The sequence below is a fragment of the Colossoma macropomum genome, unplaced genomic scaffold, assembly GCF_904425465.1.
Source record: "Colossoma macropomum unplaced genomic scaffold, Colossoma_macropomum, whole genome shotgun sequence".
Lineage (NCBI taxonomy): Eukaryota > Metazoa > Chordata > Actinopteri > Characiformes > Serrasalmidae > Colossoma > Colossoma macropomum.
Window position 1 is genome coordinate 19,086,077 of NW_023494786.1, and position 27,786 is coordinate 19,113,862.

The window sequence follows — 27,786 nt, forward strand, 5'->3', positions numbered from 1 at the left end:
CAGCTCGTTTGGGTCTAGGGAAAAAGAGAGGTTGGAATATGGTCATGTAAAGATGAACTTTTTTGGTACATAAAACCACACAATTGCTATAAGTGAACCTTATAGGAAAAAAATTAAATACAAAACAAAAAAAAAAATGTTGGTTAGGCCTCTTTAAGTTTTTTTTTCCTAAAATCATTCATTTAAGCCAAGAACAATTTAGGAACAATGAACTTTCCGCCTAAGATTGCACACACTGTAAACAACTACAGAAGACAAGGCAAGTTTATTTATATAGTTAGCACCTTTCAAACACTGCAGTCATTTTTTAGTGCTTTACAAATGACGAAATACAAAGATAATTCAAATTATAATTTATAAATAACAAATAGAAGAAGAACGGAAAGTAGAAACAGTATTAAAACAGGAGAATTAAGAGAAAAAAATAATAAAAAATACAAATAAAGAAATGAAACTAGAATAATAAAGTGCTGTTACAAGAGAGAAGTGCAGTAGAGCTAACAGTGTATTAAAGTGAGCTTGAACGTTAGTAAACACATTTCATTTTCAATTAATCTAGCTAACCTATGTTCAGTGTGAGCTGACGGGCCTGTTCTGCTGTAAGTCAGTAACCTACAGAGCAGATTCTGAAGCGGCTGGTTCACCTACCGATACGACCTGTGTGTGCAGAGATGGAGCTGAAGCACCGACAGACACAGACCAGCCCAGGCTCTAAAATCAGTTACCAGCAGACTTTCATACAGTTATTAACTGCAGGCCGCCCCGCTCACACTGTACAGCACATCGGCTTTGGCGCGTTTATGAAGTTCGAGAAAAACAAATCCACCTCCTCGCCTTCACAATAAAAGTCCCTATCTCACATTAGTATTGTAACGAGTTCAGAAATTGTTTTTTCTGCAGTAGTTATTTTCGCCAGCCACCTGAAGCCTTTTGGTATTGTTTTTGCTGTGTCGTTAGTCTACGGCAGATGGCCAAGGGAGCTAGACGTAATTAGGCACAGTGCACTGTGTTGGCGTCTTCCTTCCTTGTGTGAGGCAAGGCTGGAGTCAGAGACAGCCTTAAATAAAGCTTACAGTTTAAATAGAAGCTATGTAGAACAGCGGGAACGCTACAGTATTTATTTCCTATAAGCTCATTATCATTGGTTTTAACAAATATATTTGAGATTGTGGGTTGCCAGATTAAAAAAAATGCTCCATGACCGCATTCGCCTCATGGCATTAGGTCTACACTAAGAAGACTGATGATAAATTTCAAGTTATTTAGTGAAGAATCCATATTGACAGTGAAAACAGCTCAATGAGCTTCATAATAAAATACGTTATAATAACAATTAATATACAAGTAAAAACACAAAATAAAAATAGTAATAACATAAAATAAAATGAATTAAAATAACAGAAGATGAATGCCAAAGTTTGAACACCCTGGTGAAATTACATGTTTATGTTGCTTTTCTTAGTGAAAAATAACACGTCCTCTACAGGTCAAGTGCCCTTACTTTCATTTAGAAAATCAGCAAAATATGTCGTTTGACCAGAGGTGCACAAACTTTTGCATACGATTATAAAGTGATAAATGCATTGGTCCTGAACCTGACCGAAGAGGGTCCTGGAGGGCTGGTGTCCAGCACAGTTTGGTAATTTCTCTGCTCACACTTGGTTCAACTCATTTTTTGATTGCTATAAGAGCGTTTCAGCATGGAAAATACCTGGACACCAGCCACCCAGGACCCTCCAGGCCTGGAACTGAGTACCCCTGGTATAGAGTGTGAATGTTACAGTTTTTTTTATTCTGTAATACTGATCTGCATTTTGTCACACATTAGTACATTTTCCTCTTCATTTGTGTGTGTCTGTGTGTGTGTGTGTGTGTGTGTGTGGCACCAGGAGACTCCTCCTTAAGAGCAAACAGGACAAAAACTTCCCTTCTTTTCTCGTCGCTCATTTTCCCTCCCTCCCTCCTAAGGGGAAGTGTTACGCTGAGTGCTATATCCTGGAGGAGAGAGAGAGAGAGCGAGAGAGATAGCAGACAGGGTGTACTCAGCTGTGGAACTAACTGTAAAAGAGAGAAGGAAAGTCCTGAGCCTGACATGTTGAGGTGAGGAAAGGAGGACATCAACAACAGGTGAGCAGAAAGCAAGCTTTTTCAGAATAAGTAGCAAATGTACATGTACTGGAAAATGCTGATGTTTACTAAAAGTGATAAGGGAGTTATTCTAGCAGACTTTTATGTCTTTGCTCTGGTCACTGAGCTATAATATCTGTACCACCAAACTGCAACTACATACAGTCAGTTTTACAATAAAACTGTAAGACATACGGAGAGTTGTGTGATTTTCCTATCTGAGTTTGAGAGATCTCTGAACTGACACTCTCCTTGCATGGCATCAGCCCAACTACAATAACATGGTTACGCTACAGTGCCACATAAGCCACTGCTCACTAGGAATTTGAATAAGTTGTCAATATGTAAACTAATTAGAAGCATTTGCAAATGGGTGTATTAAATTGGCTGAGGGGGTTTAAAGGTTTTGCATGATCACTGCAGTGTCAGAATGTAAATGTTGGCATTTTCTCACTCGAACATCAGACAGAATATAATGAATTCATTATAATTACATGTTAATACAGTACTGTAGCCCACCTACACTGCACAGTTTGGCATTTAAACTTGAACCTGAACTTGAGAATTATCAGCTAATGATCAAGTTCAAATAGGTCTGTTAGAGCAAGAAAGCACCAAACTGTGCAAGGGGTCTCCAGAACTGCAGGTACATGTTTTTCAAATCTTGTTCTGTAGCAACATTTGTGCATATTATGAATACAAATCGAGTTCAAAACTACAATTTAACCGTAAAATATCTGGCAATCTCATTTCCAACAGAAAACAGAATAATTTTGTTATTGTTAACATGTAACACTTTGCTTTCACACTTATTTGCATTCTTTTAAAGGGGAATTCCACCAAGTTTTCCAAGTTTCTGCATAATTCAGTCATTGTAAACAGTCTTTTAGAGTCTTAAGTCTTTTAGAGTGGGTTTGGTGTGAGAAACTTTCTGATTCAGATTTTCTACAATGGTGATAGGATCTAGGGGTCATTATATCTACAACACAAATATAGCCATTTTATGTACTATCCAAATGACCAGTGTACCTACACATGTCTTCTGAGTTTTCACATGTAATATTGATCATGATAAAACAGTGACAAATCCAAAAAAAAAACCTTTTTGAAGTATCTACATTCCAATGCCCTGCTCATACCACTTCACTAGGAATGGCATTTTAGATCAAAACCTTTAAAAGAAACTTGTAAAACAATGTCTCAGGTATTGGGCAGTGTATTCATAACCTTTTCATGTAAAATCTTTTTGTGAGGGAGCAAGGCATTAAACATGTCAGACATATGGTTCCTGTCACCACCACTATGGACAATTCTGACTCAGTTAGTTCCTCTATATTGATACATTTCACATCAGACCACTCTAAATGACATTGTTTACATCTTAACTATTTAACCATGCTGAAACTGTTTAACTATACAGAAAATTTGAAGGAATTCCCCTTTAATTTTATCATGAGCCTAATAACTAATATAGACAATTTCCCCACACACAACAGCTGGAGTGATATATTGTGCAGGATGATTTTTTTCCTGTAATTTCACATAGACATATTTTTATGCTACATATAACTTTTGCAAATGGAAGTATCTCAGTAATAAAATATAGTGTAATGATATAAAATACATGTTTTTTTTTTAAGTTTGGGCACCCCCGTGTGGTATTTATCACATATTTACTGTGTTATTTTATTTTTACAGTGTATGCTTACCTTTGGTGGAAATTTTCAGGAAAATTTCAGATAAAGAACAGCAACTTAAAATAAAATATATAGCTGTATCACAGAAAAAATATCCAGGCATGTTCATATTCAGATCAGACATACAGGCATGGCCTAGTTTAGGGGTTTTCTTTGAGGAGAACCACTATTCGTGGGCTGGACATTCAGACTTATGTCTCTCTTCCTCATCTGTGCTCAGTAGTAACAGCTTATAATTAACCCTTCAAACTGAAGGCTTATTATTCAGCTATTAATCTACTAATATTCAGCAAATACTATGAATTATTCAGGAATTACTAGTAAATGAATATATAGGGTTTGGATCTTGCAGTTGAAGTGCTTAAAACGATTTTTGCTTTGTCCTACAACTAGATCTCTCAGAAATTGTACTTTTTTTTGAACTGTGGTACCTCAGTGGCGCTTAAGGTGAGTCATGGAGAGTTCCGAAAGACCCTAGAGAGAGTCGTGTGTGGGGTTGGTGTTTTCTCTGTGTAGGGAATAATGTGTGAGTGTGTGCTAAGTGGTGTTTCCTTTAGGGATCTATTTATATTTGTTATGCCATTACCGTTGCTAATTAGGTCATTTTGTCTAAGGTGTTGACCCAACTGCTACTATACAAATCCTAATCACTCACCATATCAACTTGCTACTATTTATTCTCTCTACTAGTGTTAATTCTCAAATTCAATAGTTCTGGTGGCATTAGAACTGAGCAATATTACCAACGATGCTGCTTTTAAAACTGTCACACAGTGAGTGGTTACTGAGTGTAGTTGAGTGAAATTTCCATTTGAAGTGGTTGCTTTGCAGTCTGCTCTTTTTCTTGGCATGTTTTAGGGAGCTTGAGTCAGGGGCTCTTGAGGTCAGAGGTTAAGTGAAAGAGAGGCTGAGGGACTATGACGAAGAAGAAGAGTGAACTGGAGGACAGCACCACGCTGATCACACTGTCCGAGCTCCATGACCCTAACTACGGAACCATGGATGCAGGAGTAAGTGTGTATCCTCCTGCATTGTTCCTTTATAAGAAAACAAACTCAAAAGAGTTAATCAGTTATTACTTATTCATTAATTTTCACAATCTAGAAAAGTCCAGGAATGGGAAAATCCACTGACCCAAAGAAAAAAAAAACACAAAACGAAACAATTAAAACCTAAACACCTCAAGAACTTATTGTCACGCTACTTGCTTCAACATTCTCTCCACCAGTCGTCTGATATTCTTGATAATACACCAATCAAAGTATTCACCTTCCGGTTGCAGTTGGAGTGTGAAGTTCATTACTTTTGTCTGGAGCATTGTGTATAATATGAGTAATGAAAATGTGTGAATATTCTCCACAGTTTCCTCAGAAAGACAGGAACGTGTTTAGTGATGGGGTCACACGCATTGGTGAGTGTCATGTGAAATCTTTGATGTAAAAGTGTTTATTTGCTTTGAAAAACACTAATATTAGAATAAATACAAACAGCATTAATACAGTGAGCAGTAACCATTTCCAAACCTTTCTTTATGACAGCCCTGCACATGTTGTAGTTATCATCTAATACCCAGTTTAGCTAATCAGTGCTTCATTACGTTAAACCAGCTGTGCTTTTGATAGAATTGAACAAATCCATGTGATGGCAGGAGGCATCAGGCAGAAATCTCTTTTAAATTACTTTTTAAAAATATTTTTTGTTACTTTATATGGTATTTGTATTTAATTGCATCAATTCTAATGATATATGGAGGTTGTACAGGAAAAAACACACATACTACCAAGATATACTGTTTTAAACAACACGCTTACGTGCCTAAGACTTTTGCCCAGTATATTGGAACAGTTACTCTTGTTAACACACATTTGACACAGTGTGTGCAATGTTCAGATAGGGCTCACTTCCTCTCCATTAGTGGTATCTCCGTCAACAGCATTCTGCAAAGCTTTACTAATGAACGTGGCACACTGTTCTCTCAGCAGTTTTTACTTATCTTCTGTCAGGAGTGGAAAAAGTACAGAGAAACTATACTTAAGTGAAAATGTAAGTACTGTGTCAAAATCATACTCAATAAAAGTGGAAATATGAAGTCAAATATGTAATTGAGTAAAGGTACAAGCATTCAGTCTAAAGAATACTAAGTAACAATTTACAGTTACTCATATTTTACACCCCTCACACACCATTTAATATTTCAAAAACTAATAATACGAACACGCAGAGCTTTCATATTTGAAGCATTATGTACATTTCCATATGCCCTTACACATATTGTGAAAGTACAGAATATATATAGCCACTGCTAACACACTGCTTCAACTGTACTTATTGTACATATGTACTTTACAACTGTACATAACTTGAATGCCTGCAATGCAACTGTACGTAATAATCCTTTCTTCTGTTTTCTATATTTTAATGGATTCATGTTGACACTTGCAGCTATAGAGAAATTCTTTGTATATCTTGTAGTTGGAGAATAAGGAAACTGACTCTGAGTCTAGATATTGTAGACAGTGCAGTTATGCTTTATCTATATTGTCTACAGAGATTAATGTGCATCTTTTTGATTTGCTCCCAGATTTTGTGTTAGTATGGGATGAGCCTGTGAATCCTTCGAAGCCCGTTGAAACAGAGGATGAATCATCCACCCAGTCCACACACAGGACCTGGAGGGCAGAGTACCTGTCCAGACTACAAAAAGCTGGCCTCCATCAGGAGATGGTCAGTACCAAGAGTTTAAATGTCAAACATCAAGTATCATATCCGAGCTATGACCTGCATACTCTAGAATACACACAGTATCAGTAACTGACTACGGATGATTAACTTTGCAAACATAAAGTTAAGCCTTCAGCCTTTATACAATTACAAGCCTAAGCCTTTCTACAATGTCTGCTTGATATTACAAACAAATGGGGGAATTAATCAGGTAGCCAAATATTAAATGAAGCAACATAGCTAAGAACAAGCTTCCTCCAGTGCTTTTAAGTCCAAAATAAAAGTAATTTGTGGGAGAACAAAAAACATTCTCAATTTTTAAAGGAAGTTAAATAAAAAAAGATTTTTGGACCATTTTCATTGATCTATTCATTATGAAATTTTCACAAGATGGTACTTCCAAATCCCAAAAATCTATCCCCTCCTAAAACATCAAAATAAAGATGTCAACAGTGATGATATGCAAATGTACTTTAAATGTGACCACTAAAAGTATTCACATTTACTTGGTTTATTTTAGACATCCTCTCTTAGTAATGTAAAATGAATTTTAATTTGTTAAATGGACCTGAACATTATATTTATTATCTTATTTTTCATTACACTGTTCACTTTTGTATATTTACAGTACAATAATACACTCAATAAAAAGGTATGTATTATTTCTAGAGATTTTTAGGAATATCAAAACAGCCATGAGGTGGTTATAAGCAGCCTAAGCTGCACAGGTTGTGAAAGAAAATAATTCAAATAAACAGTGAAGAGTGAAATAAGGGACGGGTGCATGAATAAACAGTTGAGTGGATGTAGTGCTTTAGTATCCACCACTTATATTCTCAAAATGAATATAAAATTTCTAAATCTCTCTATTCATTTCCTAGAAAGAAGTTGTGCAGGGCAAGACAAAGACAACGTATGTGCTCCTGAGCGCCCCCTGGAGTGTGCTGTGCTATTACGCTGAGGAGATTGGCCTTCGAGTTCCACTGCAGGTGAATCAACAGTTACGCATGTGAAATACTAAAACACTTCGCAGAGGATGTGTTCACTCAACACAAAAATGTGTTCCAAATATGAGGACTTAAAGGTGCTCCTTCTCTCTGCTGGATCTGCTCCACAGGTTGAGACTACCCAAGAAACCAACTGGTCAGAGGATGTCCTGCAGAAGTTACACATCAAGAACATCCTGGCCCAGCAAGTGCCCAACCCTCCACCAGACTACTACACCTGCCAGTTCCGCACCAACAAGCTGAAGAGGTGCAGTATGCCCCCTTTTCATAACAGCATGCCAAGTGACTAATAGAGATGATGCTGGTGACAGATGATGGAGTCTCCTGTTCATGTAATGAGATAATAATCAGATTTAGAATTGTCATACTGTAAACAAACAATAGGAAGTGGTTAACCTATAAGTACGGCTTAGTTTGCACAGAGTGTGTTGACACAGAGTACATGTGTCTCTACCAACTCCTTAAAGACAAACACACACTCACACACTGTTTTCACACCCTCTTTTCCACCTGCAGGTTTCTTGGCCATGAAAATAAGGACACTTTTTTCAAGACCACACAGAGACATCAAATTGTGAGTATAAAGCCTGATGAATCAGTTTTAGCCATTAGCTGCCTCCCTTCACTCACTAATTAAACTCAATCTTTACATACATACAAAACTCACACTGAATACAGGTGAAAATCTAATCTTAATGAACATACACTGATCAAGCATAACATTATGACTGCAGTGCTGAGAATGATCCACCACCCAAATAATACCTGCTCTGTGAGGGTCCATGGGGGTCCTGACCACTGAAGAACAGGGTAAAAGGGGGCTAACAAAGTATGCAGAGAAACAGACGGACTACAGTCTGTAATTGTAGAAACTACAAAGTGCACCTATATAGTAAGTGGAGCTGATAAAATGGACAGTGAGCGTAGAAACAAGGAGGTGGTCATAATGTTATGCCTGATCAGTGTACTTCCCTGCATGTTTTTTTATCGCAGACACACTTTATAACATCTTAATCACTTTACAGATCTTTGCACTTTATGTTACTTCATGTAGTGTTTTATGATGGTACAAAACAACTACAACTAAACTGCTGTTTAAGGGTAGACAGATATAAATATATGCACTTGGCATTCAGACCACCAAATCAAATTTGTGGCCCAAAGTTAAGAATTTTTCAAAATTTCAGCGTAATTAAATTGTTAAGTTATACATAAAGTCATTCAGAGTGGCTTGATGTGACATGCTGTGTTCTTCAGAAACGTATCGAGTCAGAATTGTTCACGGTGGTGGTGAAAGGATTCAGACGTCTGAGGTATCTAATGCTTCCAAAAACTACCTTAGAGAAAACTATTACATGTAAAAGTTATGAATATGCTGCCTGAGGCCTGAGACATTTTTTCTGATAGCTTTGAAATAAGGTTCGGGCCTTAAATGTATTTCCTATGTATGTGTTAATGCATTTATGGTGGAGAGGTGCATGCAGGGCCCAAAACAACTTATTTATAATGGTAAAACACTGACATAACTATTTTCCAGTTATCAACATTATGCAGAAATTTGGAATTCCCCTTTAACAAACATGCTTCAACATCAAAAAATAAGTCAAGTATTGCTTTGAAAAAGAAATATTACACTTTTAAGAGCATTGCTGTCACGTTAGCTAGCACGGTAGTTGCAGTTGGTGAATTGTGACGAAATCTGATTTGATGCATGTTCGACCAAACAGGATCTGGATCTCATGCTGGAGAATGTAAAACAGTAGTTTCATTATTAATGGGGAATATTTGTGAATATGTGAAAATTTGCCTGGTCTGTTCATCAAAAGGGAAAAACACAAAAAAATTTCATTTGGGCCACAAGCTCTGCATTTTTAGTGACCAAAATGTGTTGTGACTAGAGACACCAGGCAATAGGCAGTGTTAACCCCTGCAGCTGTCACTGTACTACTGTTGACCAAGTGTTATGTTTATACTGCTAAGCACAAGTTTGGATAGTTAGTCCTTAAGTACTGTCTTGTCATGTTACATGTTGCACTTTAGCTCTGAAGACATACCAATTTGTTTCACTGCGCATCTACATATGGTTAGAATGACGTAAATAAGTCTAAGCTAATTATCACAATTTATGGACCAGGTGTATTACATCCGTGATTATGCTGTGGCTCAACCACTGTACCTGTGTGCTTATGCCTTTAATAGTGCCCTTGTTCTCTGGCTCTGTCTGGCCGTGTCCTTTAAGGAATATTTCTATTTCTATAGGTCCATTCAACATGAAATTTTCACACAATGTAAATGACTTCTGGCATTTTTGAATTATGGAAAAAATATAAATTGACAAAAATAGATAAACAAGATTTTGTTTCCAACAGTAGTTACTTACTAAATTAGTAGGCACAGTTAGCAAATACTCACTTTGTCCTCAACAGCTTTAATTAATTAATATTTAATGAATTAATGTCATTATAACTATTATTCTAATTTTTGTTACATTTTTAAGTTTTCCTTTCTTTTTAAGTGCTTTTACTTTCCTTATTTCCTGCTGTTTGTTTTTTTCAAATACTGTTCTTTATGTTTCTTTCATTGTAAAGCAATTTGATCAGCATTTTAACATATAAAATCTGCTATAAAATATATGATGTTTCTTTATATAGTATTTTTGGAGCAGTATAGCAGTTTTCCTTCAGCAAACTTTGTGCTAAAAGGAGTAAAGTGACCTTTAATAACCTTTGCAAATGTCCCACAGCTGTATGAGATATTATCTAGGACGCCATATGGTGCATTGAAGAGGGGAGAGGTTGGAGTAGCCCGGCTGGTCAGTGAAAATATATTTACTGCTGCTTATCCCTTACATGAGGTAAGAGTCTTTAGCACATACTTTACATACTACATTAATAAGTGCACTTCTAATAGTTGGGCACTCATTTTTACATACCATTTAGTGCTGTAGTATGTGGTTTGCGATGCAGACTTTGACTTAGAATAGTTTATGGTCAATTTTGTGTATATAACATGGAAATTTTTTCTTTAGCACTGGCATAAAGAAACACTGCACTATACACATGAGGCACAATAAAGATATAAATGAAAGACATTTAACCACTCATTTGTATAAAAGCAGTAAATGTCTTTTACATTCACATGAACTGTAGGCATGGAAAGACATGACGGGAAACCAAACCAGTGACAGAGACTGAACTTGTAAAGAGTTTACTAATATTAATTAAAGAGTGCAGTTATATTTGCATAGAATGCGGGTAGTGAAAAAATAGAGAAATCATTCAACATACTATCTTAAGTACACTTTTATAAAAAAAAATGGTTCTGTATAGTACTGAAAAGGGGTTCTTTAACTCGTAACAATAGTGAAACCCTTTTTGGTGCTGTATAGCACCATTTTAAAAGGGCTCTTTAAAGAACCATACACAACTCATTGTACATCATGGAGAAGAACCATTTGACCATGCAAAGATCTATTTATGCATTCCAATGGTCCTTTGAGTGTTCATGGTTTTATACAGAACCATTGTCTTTACTAAAGAACTTGAAGAACCATTTTTAAGAGTGTATACCTTCATATATACACCCATTTCTTTGCCATTCCCCAGTAAGAACTTCATACCAATATTATTATTAATTTCAATATCAATATCTTATTAACCTATATTAAGGTTATATAACCATATTAACCATATAGGTGATTCTGGACTTTCCAGCTATTCACTATGAAATACACAAAAATGTAACCCCTTTTTTTACTGTTGCTGTAAGGGTCCATATAAAATGCCCAGAGCGCCAGCTGATCCTGAATCTCTGAGCATGAGGCAGATCCTATATCAGTACTGGGCACGTTGGGCCTGCTGGAAAAAGTACCAGCCTCTGGACCACATTCGTGAATACTTCGGCGAGAAGGTGGCGCTCTACTTCGCTTGGCTGGGTATGCACTGACTGTAATGACTCAAAATATGCACACTTAAAGTGTGCACACTCAAACTGAATAAAGGAATGAGTACAGATAATGTACGACATACTGTCATCTACAAAAATGGAAAAAAGTACATACAAAGTGGGTGCTATTAATCTTTTAGCTATCCAGTGTACTGGATATGATAGTGCTTATTGATAATAGTCATACAGCGACAGAAACTTCATAAGGACATCTATTTGAGATTACTTAACAGCTTGATGCAGTTTGAGGCAAGTGTGTTTTGATTTGGGCAGTTAGCACAATACCAAAGTAGTTCTAGTACTTCTTAGCCGTGTAACTTCAGTGCAAAACTAAAAATGCAAACTTCGGTAACCAAACTCGATTGACTACATTTGGGATAATGGGAAAATTGTGTAAATTTCATTATTGGCTAAACCTTTGCTGTAAGTTTGATGGCGCCAGGATTCACTGAAACACAGAGCAGGTGCTGATATTTGTAAGGTGTGTCCTTTAGGCCTATAATCCTTATCTAGGTGTAAATATTGTTTGACAAGTTTTTCTCCACCCAATTCTACTTCTAAGCTTTTGTCATCTATATCTTCAACATCCTAAGTCGCTCTCTCTCTCTCTCTCTCTCTTTGTCTCTCTCTCTCTCTCCCTCCCTCCCTCTCTTTCTCTCTCTCTCCCAGGGTTCTACACAGGCTGGTTACTTCCTGCTGCAGTCGTGGGCTTCCTCTTGTCTTTATTTGGAATCTGGCTTATGGTCACTGATGTCCCAGCGTAAGTGCCATTGATGCTTTTCATCCAGTCCAAAGCATGCTGTCCCTTTCCTAATTGTGACCCTTGACCTTTCTGACCTATGTTGATATGTAGGCATGAGGTTTGCAGCAAAGGCAACAACATTATCATGTGCCCACTCTGCGACATCTGTAGCTACTGGAACCTCTCCAGCATCTGCTACACATATAGAGTGAGTTATCAGAAATAAAGTAATTGTTATCAGAAATAAGAGTGGGCAATATGGCAAAAATATATCAAGTATCTCAATGTATCATGATATTTAGTTTTTCAGAGGTCTGCAGACAGATTGGAGTGAAGAAAGACAGTAGTGCTACATTTATAATAAAGGCTACTAATAACTATAACAATGATTTTTTATTCTGCATTTGCAATTTTAAAAGCATTTGAGAAGAAAAAGGCTAAAAATACTTTAATAAAATAAGATAAAGGGCTGACATCCTATGCAGTTATTTTGCGATCTGTGCAGTTACTATACATTTGTTCTTTATAAGGTCTGTGTATTTGTTTTTTTCATGATACATGCAGTTGTTCGCTGGTCTAGAAGAACTAGTGATACCCATGATTTACTCAGACAAGTGTCGTGGTATCGTGGTGTACAGTACTGTGCAAAAGTCAGAAACCACACTTCATTTATTAAATGTCTTTTCAAATGTCATTTCATTTTTTAACATCAGGAAAAAACTGAAAAGATGTATTTAATAGAACTTCACACTGAAGACTCAACAATTAAATATAATACAGCGATGTTTTACCACGCCTCTAAGGTTCAACTCACATGTCTACTGGCTACACATTCTTTCAGACCCGTAGTGATGTCTTCTTACAGTGGAAGGATGGACAGAAACACCTGTGGATGTTTTCAGATCTGGAGCAAGCTTGATTTTTCCTATTTATCAAAGATGAAAGCTTTAAGGTCTGTTTATCTGCTGGTAGTCCGCCAGGTCTTGCATGGTTGTTATGAGTCCCAATTTTCTCTAGTGAAAAATATGGGAACTCTTTTTCACTAATTTTCCCTTAACTTCATTATGTAGGTTAATTATCTTATAGCTAATCTACTTAAAAAGATCTCCTGAAAAATCAATCATTTGTACTTAATGGATTTTTTGACTGGAAATTAGATAATGAAGGATGGTTTCTGACATTTGCACAGTTCTGTAATTTATCATGATAATGCTAACATATCATCATATTGCCCATTCCTTCTCAGAAACCTTCCTAAACAAATACAGTAGAAAAGCAAGGTGCCACATGCTGTAGCTGTAATGTGTCTATTTGTCACAGGCTGGTTTATTGTTTGACAATGGAGGAACAGTCTTCTTCAGTATTTTTATGTCTCTATGGGCGGTCACATTCCTGGAGTACTGGAAACGCACCTGTGCTATCCTGTCCCACAGGTGGGACTGCTCTGAGTTTGAGGAGAGTGAGGTAAGGAAAGAGTTAAAAAAAAGGCTCTCTAGATAATCACATAGTTGTTTCCAAAGGCAATGTGGGGAAAAGTAATTCTACATTATGGTTCTTCATTCTTTGTCCTGAATGTGATTTTAATCCCAAAAGTCTAACACAGCTGATCTTACCAGTCAGCTAAATACCAAGCCCTGAATGAATGAAATGTGGTGTATTGCAAAAAGGAAAACACAAAACACAAAAAGACTGAGAGTAAAGACTAGTGCTCTATATGAAATATCATGAATAATGCTCTATATGAAACATCAAATATGTGTTTAAAGTACTACTGTGATTCAGAGCAAGAGCTTCTTTACAGTCATCATGATGTAGAAGACATACAGTGCCCAGATTTATAAATATGTTCATGTTGTAATTTAATCACCCTGTAATTTGACTTAGTTATTTGTACCTTGCAGATGTAAAATGGCCTGAGGCCTGTTGTCCTCTTGGGGACAGTGCAAATTACAATTCAGGCAGTGGGCACAGTGTCAGTCCACAACAAACAGGTTTCATTAGGGATCTTTGCTAACTTGTTTTTCAGCCACAAAATTATGGATGTAAAGGGGTGTATTGGTTTTCAGGGCATTACACATTTATCAAACAACTTTTCAGTGACCTGATGACTGTCCAGTTCTTTGGAAATGGCAAATCTATGGAAAAATGTTATGGCTGTATTTTACCAGTAGTCAGTGTTGATCACTTTGGTCAGTAAAGTCTATCTGCACTTTAAAAAGGAAATATTCATTTAGGCAGGGAGCCAAATGTTACAGTAATGACTTCATGTATATTGTCTTGTAGACTGATGTAATGTCCTTTCTTGAACTTGTATCCCCTCAAAGGGACCAGGCACACACACATACATTTGTAATGAGATGCGCATAAAAATCTAAAATAAAAACACAAAAACAAAAACTGCTAGGAGTTGAAATAATTCACAATCAAGTAAAAACTTTACAAAAGAAAACAATTTAGGAGGCTTTAGTGCTTTAGTGTGGGCTGATGCAGAAATATCTTGTAGATATCATTTAATTTCTTGTTCAAAAAAAAAAAGAGATCACTTGCTGTTAAATTTACTTTTGTGGATGTGAACATTTACAAAAAGTATAAGAAGGTTAATCAGAAAATATTCTTTTTTTCTTCCTTTACAGATATTAGAAAACACATTTGTTTGTAAAATAACGAACAATTATTACAAATATCAAATAAATGTAAAAAAAGGATTTCCAAAAGATAACAGTGTGAGTACAATTCCAAAATAAATGAGATACAGCTTCTACACAAGCACAAAATGAACAACTAATATTAATATCTTTTTTAGATCTTTGAAATGTTTAGAAGGATAAATTGAGTGCAGTAACTTGTAATTAATTTATCTTATTGTAATTGTGATAAAATCTTTGAAGGGAATAGTCCAAACTTTTTCCCATTCAGTATAAATTCTGCCAATAAGATATTACATATGAAATAATTATAATGTTTTTCGAATATAATGTTTTTGTACTTTTCAATAGCATAACCAAACCTTGAGGTATGGCATCCATAACAATAGAGTATTCTTTCGGAGTGATGGGGATGTTATAGGTGGATGAGAACTCTGAATAACTGAAGAGGAGTCCCTGAGAATTAAATAATTGAGTAACCAATGGAATATTATTATTAAACAGTTTGTTAAAGAAGATTAAATTATTTTTGCAAAGGATATCACACTTATTCCATATAAAATATTAATGAGGGGAGAATGCCAAGAGAATCTGTTTATGAAAATTTGCAAGTTTGCATGGTAATTTATCAATATTGTAGTTGCGCATTAATAAAAAGGTCACCTGCCTAAACTTGAGAAAATACAGTTTGGGACGAAATTCCAAGTAGATTCTGGGTTGGAAAAGAACTGATCCAACTGATTTCAAATTGTTTTAAAAAAATTAAGTTTATGTGTTTTCAATGTAGTGCATTCTCTGTAGTATACATGCACTTTGTACTGTATCTGCTATACAATGTTGATTGTGCTTTGGCCTTAAGGAATAATCTGAGATAAATCAGGAGTGCAAAAAAGTCAGCAGAGTTGTGGGTGATCCAAAAGGGCCTGCTTTGGCATTACAGTGACAAGATCTGAGGCAGTTGAGTGGGCTTTGCCTTTTATAACAGCCAATTGCTTAGCAACTGAATAACGTCTACTAGAACTCTGATATGCAGACAGTTAGCTAAAGTAACAGACATGAGCTGAAAGTTAAGGGATCTAATGCTAACAAAACTAAAACTTAATACCAGAGCTGCAACTATAGATGGAATTTTTAAAAATGAAATTTAGCCTAGTATCAGAATCAGATATTTCTGTGCTGTAGCTAGCTAGCTAGCTAGATAGATAGATTCAACTTTACTGTCATTGCTCAGTACAAGTACAAGGCAATGAAATGCAGTTAGCATCTACCGGAAGTGCAAATAGATATACACATAATACTATAAATACAATACATATAGTATGTTATGTACTGTTAGAGTAAGCAGTTATGTGTTGTATTCTTTATACATACTCCTGCCAGATTCCATATTCTTTAACAAATATGGAATCTGGCAGCAAGCACATGGCTATGATTCAGTTGATTTCAGTTTCAACACCAAATTATTTTTAAGAGACAATAAATAATGAAGTGTTCAATTTCACTATGTACTATAGGCAGGGTTGGGATAGCTACTGAAAAATTAGTAGTTAGCTACTTTGTAGCTACTTTCCCAAAATTTGTAGCTAGCTACAATTTAGCTACTTTTCCAGAAAAAGTAGAGGCTACTTTTTAGCTACTTTTTGAAAAGTAGTGCACTAGTTTTTTAGCTACTTTCAAAGCACGATTATCAGAATGTTTGTGAATCTCCACCTGACACACCAATCAAGCCCAACTGATAGTGTGAACAAAACACTGCATTTGATCATGTGCCAGAAAGAAACATACAATTGAAAAGCTGCAAATATACAAAAAGATCACCAAAAAGTAAGTCTAAGTGTAACCAACAATGAAACTTACACAACCAAAGGCCTGATATTCAACAAAAAAACTGACTGAGTAAAGGTAAAGTCAATCTTTCCAGGTTTTTCCTAACAAAAATTAACAAAAATAACCAGATACAAACCAAACAACTTAGTTGAAAGCATTGTCAACTGTTGAAATAAAACTGCTCCAATTTAAACATTTCAGCCAGATACAGACATGACACTCAGAGTCCTGTTAAACTTCAGCAACACTTGAGCCTCAAAATCCTCATCAGTGACCCTGGTTCTGTTTGGGTGAGAATCAGGCCTGAATAATCTCTCCACTGCTGCAGAGCTGCTGCGGCTCCACAGCAGAACTAGATTTTTAGGTAAAATAACATAATCCTCCTTTACTGTAAAATCGTTATAACACACAGTTCTAACTTAGTTCTCACAATAAAACGCTGGAGTTAGATGGATGTAGAACTGCTAATTCACCAACCTTTAACGCTGAAGACTGACACGCAGACTGCTGGACACACAGCAACGCAGATAACGAAAAGGCAAAGAGAAAGATTTAAGATGAACATTGATCATTTGGAGATGAATGGACTTATTTACATTTATAAGCGCTCAGCTGGTTTCCTCATATGTTTAATCTGCAACAACTCGCGAAGCTGAAGTCGCTTCTCATTCTCCAGCTTCTCGTTCGAATTTTTCCGTTCCACCTTAAGTGGCGCAGCAGTACAATCTGGCACCTCAGGCACCATTTAAGGTGGAACAGAACAATTTGAACGAGAAGCTGGAAAATGACAAACGACTTCAGCCTCGTAAAAAGTCGAACACTGAGAGACATTTTACAAGAAACTCGCGGAAAGGTTTCCTGAGATGCGAGAAAAGCGGCTGTAGCTGAGCTAAAGGTTAAAACAGAGCAGAGTAAGTCTGCGTTTTCGTTTATATTTTTAGCCTGTGATAGCACATTAACACATACTGACACATACTTACAGCCAAGATGGCAAAACAGACATAAATATTTGGCTCCCAAGGTGGATTCATTTTTGTTGAAAGGACAAAATGGCTCTTCTTAACATTTCGGTTGCGACCTCTGAGCTAAGCTTACTATAGTAAGGGGTGATCAGCGCGTGCCCGTTTGCTCAAACTGTCCGCGGCTCAGTCAGGTTTGCACAGTCGCCACCAGCCCAGTTAACGACCGCGCTCTATGGTTCAGATTTTGCGCGGATTGACTGAAGCCTGTAGCGAAATTGTATCGAAAATTATCGCTATAGCTACACAAAAATTTGTAGGTGCTACAGCTACTAGCTACATTTCATAAAACTGTAGTGGCTACAGCTATTAGCTACAGAAAATTGTGGTTAGCTACAAAAAGTAGCGCGCTACTTAGCTACTCCCCCACCCCTGACTATAGGTATATACAGCGGATATAAAAAGTCTACACACCCCTGTTAAAATGCCAGGTTTTTGTCATGTAAAAAAAAATCAGAAAAAGATGAATTATTTCAGATTTATTTCCACCTTCAATATGACCCATAATCTGTTCGATTCCATTGAAAAATAAGCTGAAATCATTTAGAGGGGGGGGAATGAAAATAAAGAATTAAATAATGTGGTTGCATAAATATGCACACCCTTAAACTAATACTTTGTTGAAGTACCCTTTGAGTTTATGACAGCATTCAGTCTTTTTGGGTAGGAGTCTATCAGCATGACACATCTTGATTTGGCAGTCTTTCCAAGAGTACACTCTTCCTTGCAAAAGCGCTCCAAATCTGTCAGATTACGAGGGCATCTCCTGTGTACAGCCCTCTTCAGGTCTACCCACAGATTTTCAATGGGATTCAGGTCTGGACTCTGGCTGGGCCATTCCAAAACTTTGATCTTCTTCTGGCAAAGCCATTCTTTTGTTGATTTGGAGGTATGCTTTGGGTCATTGTCACGCTGAAAGGTAAAATCCCACCTTCATCTTCAGCTTTTTAGCAGAGGCCTGAAGGTTTTGTGCCAAAATTGACTGATATTTGGAACTGTTCATAATACCCTCCACCTTGACTAAAGCCCCAGTTCCAGCTGCAGAAAAACAGCCCCAAAGCATAATGCAGCCTCTGCCATGCTTCGTTGTGGGTACGGTGTTCTTTTGGTGATGTGCAGTTGGCTTCGCACAATTATGGCCAAAAAGTTCAACCTTGGTCTCATGAGACCATAACATGTTTTCCCACATACTTTTGGCAGATTTGATGTAGGTTTTGGCAAAACAGAGCCAGGCTTGGATGTTTTCTTTGTTAGAAAAGGCTTCCATCTTGCCACCCCACCCCACAGCTCAGACAAATGAAGTATACGGGAGATTGTTGTCACATGCACTACACAACCAGTACTTGCCAGAAATTCCTGCAGCTCCTTTAATGTTGCTATAGGCCTCTTGGCAGCCTCCTGGACCAATTTTCTTATTGTCTTTTCTTATTGTCTTTTTCTTTTTGTTGTGCCAAATTTAATCCACTTCTTGATGACCATCTTCACTGTGTTCCATGGTATATCTAATGCTTTGTAAATTTTTTTGTGGGTCACACTGAAGGTGGAAAAAATCTGAAATAATTCATCTTGGTCTGATTTTTTTACATGACAAAAACCAGGCATTTTAACAGGTGTGTGTAGACTTTTTATTTGTTTCACGCAATCCATTTTAATTGTAGGAAAGGCCAAGGCCAGAGTTCACTGCCATGGCACCCACAACAATTCGCAATCCTGTGACCGGGGCCGAGGAGCCTCATTTCCCAGAAACCAGCCGCTGTAGGCGCACTGTGACTGGCAACATGGTCATCATTATCATGGTAAACCAGAACATGACATAGACCTGAACTTCCTTATCTTATCCTTGTGGTAAAGGACATGTCACATGTTTATTTGTTTGAGGTTTATCTTTGCAGGTTGCTGTCGTTTTGATATTTCTAATAGCGATCATCCTCTACCGGAGCATCCTGAGCATCATCATCTCCAAGTCTCGAAATGCCTTTTTTATATTCTCTGTAAGTTTATTAAGGCCACTATCTTTGACCATATCATGATCTTCAAGTTTATGACAAATTTTTAACTACATTGTGATTGTTTTTTGTTATTAACAGACCCTTTAGTGAACAATCCCAGTATGCTCTGTGTAAACCTATTTTGCCATGGCACAGTGAAATAACTTTGATTTGTCAGTGAATTCAATAGAAATGCTTGGGAAAACTGTGCTGTTTGTTAAAAGAACTGTCTGACTATTATGCTTATGGTCCTATACTTCAGTTCCCCATTCTTATAACCATAAGTTACCAAGTAATTTAGAGTAGTTACTTAATGTTATAAGACTAGTAAAAGAATAAGAAGTCTGTAGTTTAAAGGTTTAACCCAGCATTTGTCATTAGTTTAATATTTGTGCGCTCATTTACCTCTTTGGACTTTTTTTTAATCTTTTTTGACCATTTTGACCAATTTTGTGTACCTCCAAATTTTGTATACATCCAAATTTTTGAATCTCCACTGCAAAGCACAACTTTAAGTACATTTGTACACCAATAACACCAAAGTTAGTAAAATAAATGTTAGATGTGGCTCTTTCACTACACCTATGCAACGTTTGATCCCTGCCTGTTAAATAAAATTCTTGGTTGTGTAGATCGTGCTTTGCTCTCTGTCTCTTCCATAGGCTGGAAGAATAGCAAGTCTCACTGGCTCTGTGTTAAACTTGGTGGTGATCCTACTGCTGTCTAAGGTCTACACATATCTAGCCCAAATCCTAACCCGATGGGGTGAGAAAGCATAAAACCATGGGTAAATCTTTGTGGTTGTACTTGATCATGCAAATCTCATGCTTATTTACTTTTCCACCAATAGAAATGCACCGCACTCAGACTAAATATGAAGACGCCTTCATCCTTAAGGTGTTCATCTTCCAGTTTGTCAACTTCTACTCTTCTCCTGTTTACATAGCTTTTTTCAAAGGCAGGTGAGTATTCAGCAAACAGTGTACAGGCCGTGTCAAAATAAGACAGACAGTTGATTTCATCTGTTGTTTTCAAGGTTTGTTGGACACCCTGGAAACTACAACATGCTTTTTGGGGTTCGTAATGAGGATGTGAGTATAGACACATCTGTTTATCTGTCTGTCTGCCTGCTTGTCTGTATACTTATCTGTCTGTCTATGTATTACTGAGCTTTCTTCATTTTTCACTTGTCATTTCATCTTAATGTTTCCTACAGTGTGGTGCTTCTGGATGTCTTATTGAGCTTGCACAAGAGTTATTGGTCATCATGGTAGGCAAACAAATCATCAACAACGTTCAAGAATTTGTTCTTCCGTAAGTCTTCATACTTTTTAAAATGAAAAAGGTTGATGATTTTTCAGTATTAAAAGTGGAGTTTAAAAGCCTGAGAGCACATTGAAAATTGTTTTCATTTAAACCTGGAAATTAATAACAAAAGGTTTTAGAATAAAAAAATTTAAAAAGTAAAAGTTAATTGATGTAAAATGAAAAAGAAATTTTCAAGATTCTCCACTATTTCTAGGCCACTATTCAAATTTAAAGGGCCCCATCACAGAAAATCTCACTTTTTGTAAATAGAAGAGTTTGATGTAGTACATAAATATTGCTAAAATTTTAAAACTTTACTGTCCACTCCTCAGTCCACACAGTCTATATATGGAAACTAAGCAGTGAAACAGCCCACTTTGAATTCGTTATTATAGTGTCATACATCACTCATCCTCCTATTCAGGCTACAGCAGTTTAGCTTCACCCATTCACTCTAAATTTATAGGAAGTATTTCAGCCCAGGCAGCTTTTTCAATAAGGCACAATGCACAGGAGCCAGTCAGATCTGTGGTGTATATTGGGTATATGACATGGACTCTTTGAGCAAATGAACCCTCTCTTGCCCGCACATCAAATTAGGTGTTTCTATATATGTTTCTCTATCTTAGTGATAATACAGAGCAGAAATACAGTTCCAACAGATGCATGTCATAGATTTTGTGTGAAACTGACCATTGGAAATCACTAAGGACTTACCCATCACGCCAGAAACCCTTCATTCTTTATTCAGTCGACATTGGAGACACGTGAAATGGCATGCAAAGAGTTTACAGCCACAAAAGTTTCTGCAGCAGTTTTGGAAAGTAGCGATAAAGATAATAGAGCACTTTGATATGAAACATATGGGTATCATGTTATATGCAAGAAAATGCCCTGAGACCTCAGAGGGTTATTGACATCGACTATCTTAAATTGTCCATCAAAATTATACAATTTTCCACATACTCCAAAACTGGAACATTGAGACTAACATTGGTAACAAACACTAGAACTCAACTGTCACCCAAAATAACCCAAATCGTTTCTGTAAACATATATTAAACCAAACCTAATACAACACCCTGCATGTATCCTTCCACCATTAACGGATTAAAATGAATATATTAAAATACATTTTAAGCCAAAACTTTATCACAAAACTACTGTAAAACAATGTCTCAGACATTATGCAGTGTATTCAGATCCATTTCATGTATTAACTTAAGGGAGCTTTTAGCAGTGTTAAACTCCTCACACGACCAGTTCTTATCGCCACCACTGTGAACAGTTCTGACTCTGCAAGTTTCTCTAGAACAGAACATTTCACACCAAACCATTTTGAATAATTTTGTTAACATGTTAACGATTTAATGCTGCAGGCAGCCATTATAAACACAAACCACCTCAGCAGGAAGAGTGCTGAATCAGTATTTAGAATCAGCGTTTGTGACAATGGCTTTCATAAATGAGAAGGAAACTGATCCAAGATTAGTCCTGGTGTTGTCTGAAATGGCTTCCTGTAGCAGTAAAGTTATTTTTTTTAGCTCATAATGAGTCATACTCTACTCTAAACCACACTGACAATTCTGCACAACCTGAAAACCTTTTTTTGGTGATGTATTTTTACAGTTGATGATTACTGAGTTGTAATGTTTGTTAGCAACATTGTTGCACCAGTTCTAAACTAAAAAAGCAAAACTTGGACACCAAACATGTTTTGGCTGATCGATTACATCTAGGGTAAAAAATGGTATAAATTTGATTCACCTAACTATTCCTGTAAGGCCTTTGTACAAGTCAGATTTATTTGTCTTATTGCTTCTGTTGAAGTACATGTTCAAATGATTTTTAGGTGCACATAATCAGGTGCATTAGAGGCTTTTACACAAACTTGTGGAATCTATGCTGAATAAAGTGCACACTGTCATTAAAGCAAAAGGGTAGATACTGTACCAAATACTAAGAAATTCTGAAATTTATGTAACTATTTCAAAGATTCTACTTTTCAATCAAATTGTTTTGCTGATAATATAATATTTTGCTGATAATATATGATTATAAAACTGCTATTAATATATGATAATAGAATTTATAATAAAGAACTTTGTATACTTTTGGATCCCATTATATGTTTTAAAAATGCCTCAAAATGTCTCCCATCTTCACTCCGTGCAGTAAGATAAAGACATGGTGGCACAAGCGGAAGCTTCATCCAGCTCACAGAGAGAAAGGGGCAAATGATCAAGATGGTGTGTCACCGTGGGAAACGGACTATCAGCTGTTAGTATGTGAAGGCCTGTTTGATGAATATCTGGAAATGGGTGAGTCGCTCATCATTTTCACATTTTAAAACATATTTTGTACACGTACAGATGGTCTCTGGTTTGAAGTGTTTTTCCAAGGTTTTCAAGGTTTTTGTCAAAGGACCACTGACCCCTCCTTTTTGCAGTCCTGCAGTTTGGTTTCATTACAATCTTTGTGGCCGCCTGTCCTCTGGCACCATTATTTGCCCTGGTGAACAACTGGGTGGAGGTTCGCCTAGATGCACAGAAATTTGTTTGTGAATACCGCAGGCCTGTAGCGGAACGGGCACAGGACACTGGAATTTGGTTTACCATCCTACAGGTCATCACCTATCTGGCTGTGATCAGCAATGTGAGCATTTCTGCTTCATTATCTGTCTCAATTACGAAGCTATCATCAAGACTCAAAAGTAAAATTCCTTCCTAATTATGCCACACATTCTCACTCAGTCTAATAGTACTTTGATTCATGTAATATGGACAAGAATGAATGATTTGCTCCAAAACAACATAATCAAACCTAAGTCAGCCCTTTTGGTTCATTTTCTGAGTGCAAATGAGTCATTCTTGTCTTTTCTGTGAAGTTTTTCCAGTTTTTTGAAGTGTCTCATGAGAAATATTGACCGGTTTTCTTTAGAAAGTGTTTGTTGTGGCTTTGATAACTGTAAACATAATTAGTGGAGCAGCTAAAAAAAAGTTAATGTGTTATTGGTTTAGTCATGTTTAACTTCCTTTGCTAGGCTTTCTTGATTGCTTTCACGTCTGACTTCCTGCCACGCCTTTACTACCGCTACACCACTGAGGGAAGTCTGCAAGGCTACATTGATTTTACCCTTTCTGTAGCCCCCAATAACGTCACCCGGAGTGACATGCAGTGCAGGTGATGATACTGTTCTAATGATGCTGGCAGTGGTAGATGGTAAAGTGATGAATCATCTTGATTTGTAGCATTTTGTGGACGTTTCTGTCAAGGGTCCATATCCTACATTTTTTTGTTTTGTTTATATTTGTAAACAAACCCTGTGCTGATTGGCTGCCCTGTATTGTACTTCAGCACCCAGCACTCAGGTGAAACACTGTTTAGAACTTCAGTATAAATGGGTGGGGCTAAATAGATGAACATATGTAAAACTCTAAATCTGTGGATGTATGTAAATTAATTAATTCTTGTGATGTCACAGAACAGTGAATTCAAAACAGGCTGTTTTTGCATAGTTTCCATATGTGGACTGTATGGACTTTGTAGTGAATGGTACATTTTGAAACTTCAGCAATGTTTACATACTACTTCAAACTCCTTTATTTCATGATATGGGCCCCTTAATTACCTTGTGATTTGCAAATTATAATTATAACTAAAATAACTACTTGTTGTCAAAAAATGTGCCAACTTCAGCAAAGTAAAAGCAAACTGTGGTGTGTGTTGCTTATTAAGATGATGTGAAAGGCGATGAGTGTTCTAAAGTTCATGATGTTCATCCTCAGGTATCGAGGCTTCAGAGATGAAAAGGGACGTCAGACTCCTGAGTACTATAACCTGCTGGCCATTCGGCTGGGGTTCGTCATCATATTTGAGGTAGGCTGACATGTGCATCACTGAATTGTCCATATAACCAAAGGAGTTACAAACTGAAAACATATTGACATTAATTGCAATTGGATTGTATGTTTAGACAGTGTATGTCAAGAGAAGTTCATATATGCTTGAAGTGCTTGAATGGAAATTTGTGGTGTAATTAACTTCATACAACAATTTATTTTTTTAATTTATGAGTGATCATTTTTCCCCCAAGTTTCTAATTTCAATTTACACACCACAGATTTCTAAAAAAAACTGTAAAGCAAGTTTATATGCAAATCCCAATTATTTCTGTATTGACCCACAAAACATTTCTGAAATACCGAAAACCCTGAAAACAGGGTTTTATGATAATTTCCCCTAAATAGTGCTGTATTAGTAATTGCTGACTATTTTCGCATAAACATTTATTTACAACCTGTAAATTTATTTGAGGCAACACAAAAAGTTGCATGTGCAATAGAAACAATATTTATTTCATATTCAGATCGGCTGTTCACCTGTTTGATTTGCATTTGCTTTCATTTATCAAAGGGCCCATTTTATGGAGATTTCATGGAATTTTCCTTGCTGTTTAGAAATAAAAGAGTTTGACGCACTATGTAAACATTGTTAATGACACACCTTTCAATGCTCACTCCACACAGTCCATACATGAAAACTAGGCTGCAAAAACAGCCTGTTTTGAATTCACTGTTTTGATGATGTAATGAAAAGCAAAATACGTAAATAACTGTCTATTTAGTTTGCAGCAGCCATTCATGCTGAAGTTATGAGGAGTGTTTCAGTCAAGACTGCTTTTTGAATGAGGCACAACACAAGGCTGACAGTCAGAATAGAGGTTATTTACGTATATGAGTCTTAAAGGCACAGTAACAAAAACAGCCTGTTTAAATCTGATGGGTATAGTGAGGTTGGAAGGTGGTCATGTAAAATTAATTATGCTTGTTTTTGGTACATAAAATGCAACAAATATCGAAAGTGGACCCCAAGAAAAAAATACAAGAAATGTAAGCTATGAACTCTTTAAAGTACATTTAAATGTTTGCGATCCCATTATATTCCTTCTGTGCCATAAAAGGTAACAGAACAATAACTGTTATGTACCAGGTCCTTATAATACCATTAGCAATTTATTTTCCTCATCTTTGCATGAATTTACCTGATACTAGCCTCTCAAATGTAGGAAAGACATTTCCTCTTACATTTTGTTCATGGTTACATTTCAGCATGTGGTGTTCCTGATTGGCCGCATGATTGACTGGATGGTGCCAGACATTCCGGAGGAAGTGCAGATAAAGATAAAGAGAGAGCACTACATGGCTAAACAAGCTTTGGCTGAAAACCAGGTAAGATTACCCATGTGGTTGGGTTTTGCAGCATATTAGGGAGCCTTGAGCAAACATGGTAATGTTTATTGTATGTTAATGATTTAGCCACCACATTGTAGGTTAACTTTGAGGAATATAAACTGAAAATTATTGTGTCAATTCTCTTCAGACTTGAACAACAAACACATATACAAATAAAAAAATGAGTGTGCTGTATCACCAAACTAACAGCTTAAGTCTTTGTTAAGTTGAACAGTGAGAAAGTAGAAATGTTCTTACATGTCTGTCACTGTGAAGTCCTTAGAAGAAGCACTTCTGGAAGAGTCACCATCGCCAACCTCTGAGCTACGATACCGAGGAAGATCCGCAGCTTCACCTCGTGACACTGACTCTCCTCCTCCAAGTTTGACTCCTGTACCTGAGGACAAACCAGAGCCAGTTTAGAGAAGCCAAAACTAAAAATATGAACAGGACATGAACAAGAGGCCCCTCAAGAAATGGGAGAGAATTGCACTAATTAAGTTAAAAAGTTTGATTAAATGTTTTTAGACATTACAGGAACCTTGTTTCATAAGGATATATGTACACACAAAAATGAAAAGTTTCATGTATCCTCCAGTTTTCCCACAGCAAATAGGTTTGATGTAGTACAATGCTAACATTCTAATGTTATCAAAGGCACTGTAACAAAGTCTTCAACTGGAGTTGAGAAGCAGTGACAGTAACAGCAGTGTTGAACCATTTTATGTTATACTGTGTAGAGAAAATAAATGGTTGGATTAACCATTTATAACTTACAGTTTTGCCCAAAAGCTCCACACACCCCACTGTATTCTGGACTCCCTTGTGAGCACCTTTTAACATCTGATCAACCCAGACACGATCACTAAGTGGGAGTTCTTCTCACTTGAACCTCTCAGGACAAACCCTCACTCTGACCTCTTGTATTTGGCTTTATCAAGGAGCTGGATAGAGAAATGAGGCTGGTGAGAGAAGGGAGGGGTCACTGTGTGACCCATCAAATCAAGCATAGACCAAACATAAAACTCAAACCAAACACATAAAACCAAGCAATTAAACTTGGATGATGAATGAATGATGATCCACTGATTTCATAATGACTAATATATCAGTCATGTAGTGTTTAATGCTCCGGTTTAATGCCATATTGCTGGATTCTCGGAGCACTGCTTATATATGAGCTACTCTAATGACTCACTTTTAAAATGTTCCAGAATCAGTTAGCAGTTGCTAATTTATGAATCATATTGATTGACTATCGTAACACTACCAGTTTAACAATATTGAAAATACTGAAACAGTGCAGGGTCCTAAAATGACGTATTTATGTAATTTATATGACTAGCCACATTCAAAGAATTCAGTCACATATGTCTTTTCACCCTTACAGTAATGAGAGAACCTAAATAAACACTTATAGGAATAGTCTTTTGTGTGTTTGTGTCTTTTGTTTGTTATACAATACTTAAAAATGATTAAGCTGATCAGTGTTCATTTTCATATTGTGATAGGATTATTATAGGTAT

The 27,786-nt window shown here is 36.6% G+C and overlaps 1 protein-coding gene across 3 annotated transcripts; it reads left to right on the plus strand.

The window, feature by feature from the left end:
• The first annotated feature begins 1,962 nt into the window (after nucleotides 1–1,962).
• Nucleotides 1,963–27,685, plus strand: ano7 (anoctamin 7). Of its 3 annotated transcripts, XM_036563168.1 has the most exons (24): nucleotides 1,963–2,127; nucleotides 4,683–4,834; nucleotides 5,187–5,235; nucleotides 6,406–6,548; nucleotides 7,427–7,534; nucleotides 7,663–7,799; nucleotides 8,069–8,126; nucleotides 10,296–10,406; nucleotides 11,321–11,486; nucleotides 12,167–12,257; nucleotides 12,351–12,447; nucleotides 13,560–13,703; nucleotides 19,389–19,526; nucleotides 19,623–19,721; nucleotides 20,381–20,483; nucleotides 20,569–20,680; nucleotides 20,755–20,809; nucleotides 20,935–21,032; nucleotides 23,202–23,347; nucleotides 23,476–23,681; nucleotides 24,070–24,209; nucleotides 24,815–24,905; nucleotides 26,138–26,257; nucleotides 26,537–27,685. In XM_036563168.1, the coding sequence occupies exons 2-24, from the start codon at nucleotides 4,742–4,744 to the stop codon at nucleotides 26,681–26,683; spliced, it is 2,652 nt and encodes an 883-aa protein (XP_036419061.1). In that variant the 5' UTR covers nucleotides 1,963–2,127; nucleotides 4,683–4,741; the 3' UTR covers nucleotides 26,684–27,685. The 3 variants fall into 3 exon arrangements, 2 of the variants coding, with proteins under 2 accessions (XP_036419061.1, XP_036419068.1); XM_036563175.1 differs by lacking the exon at nucleotides 4,683–4,834; XR_005006772.1 differs by lacking the exons at nucleotides 24,070–24,209; nucleotides 26,537–27,685 and having other exon boundaries at nucleotides 26,138–26,246.
• Nucleotides 27,686–27,786: the final 101 nt, after the last annotated feature.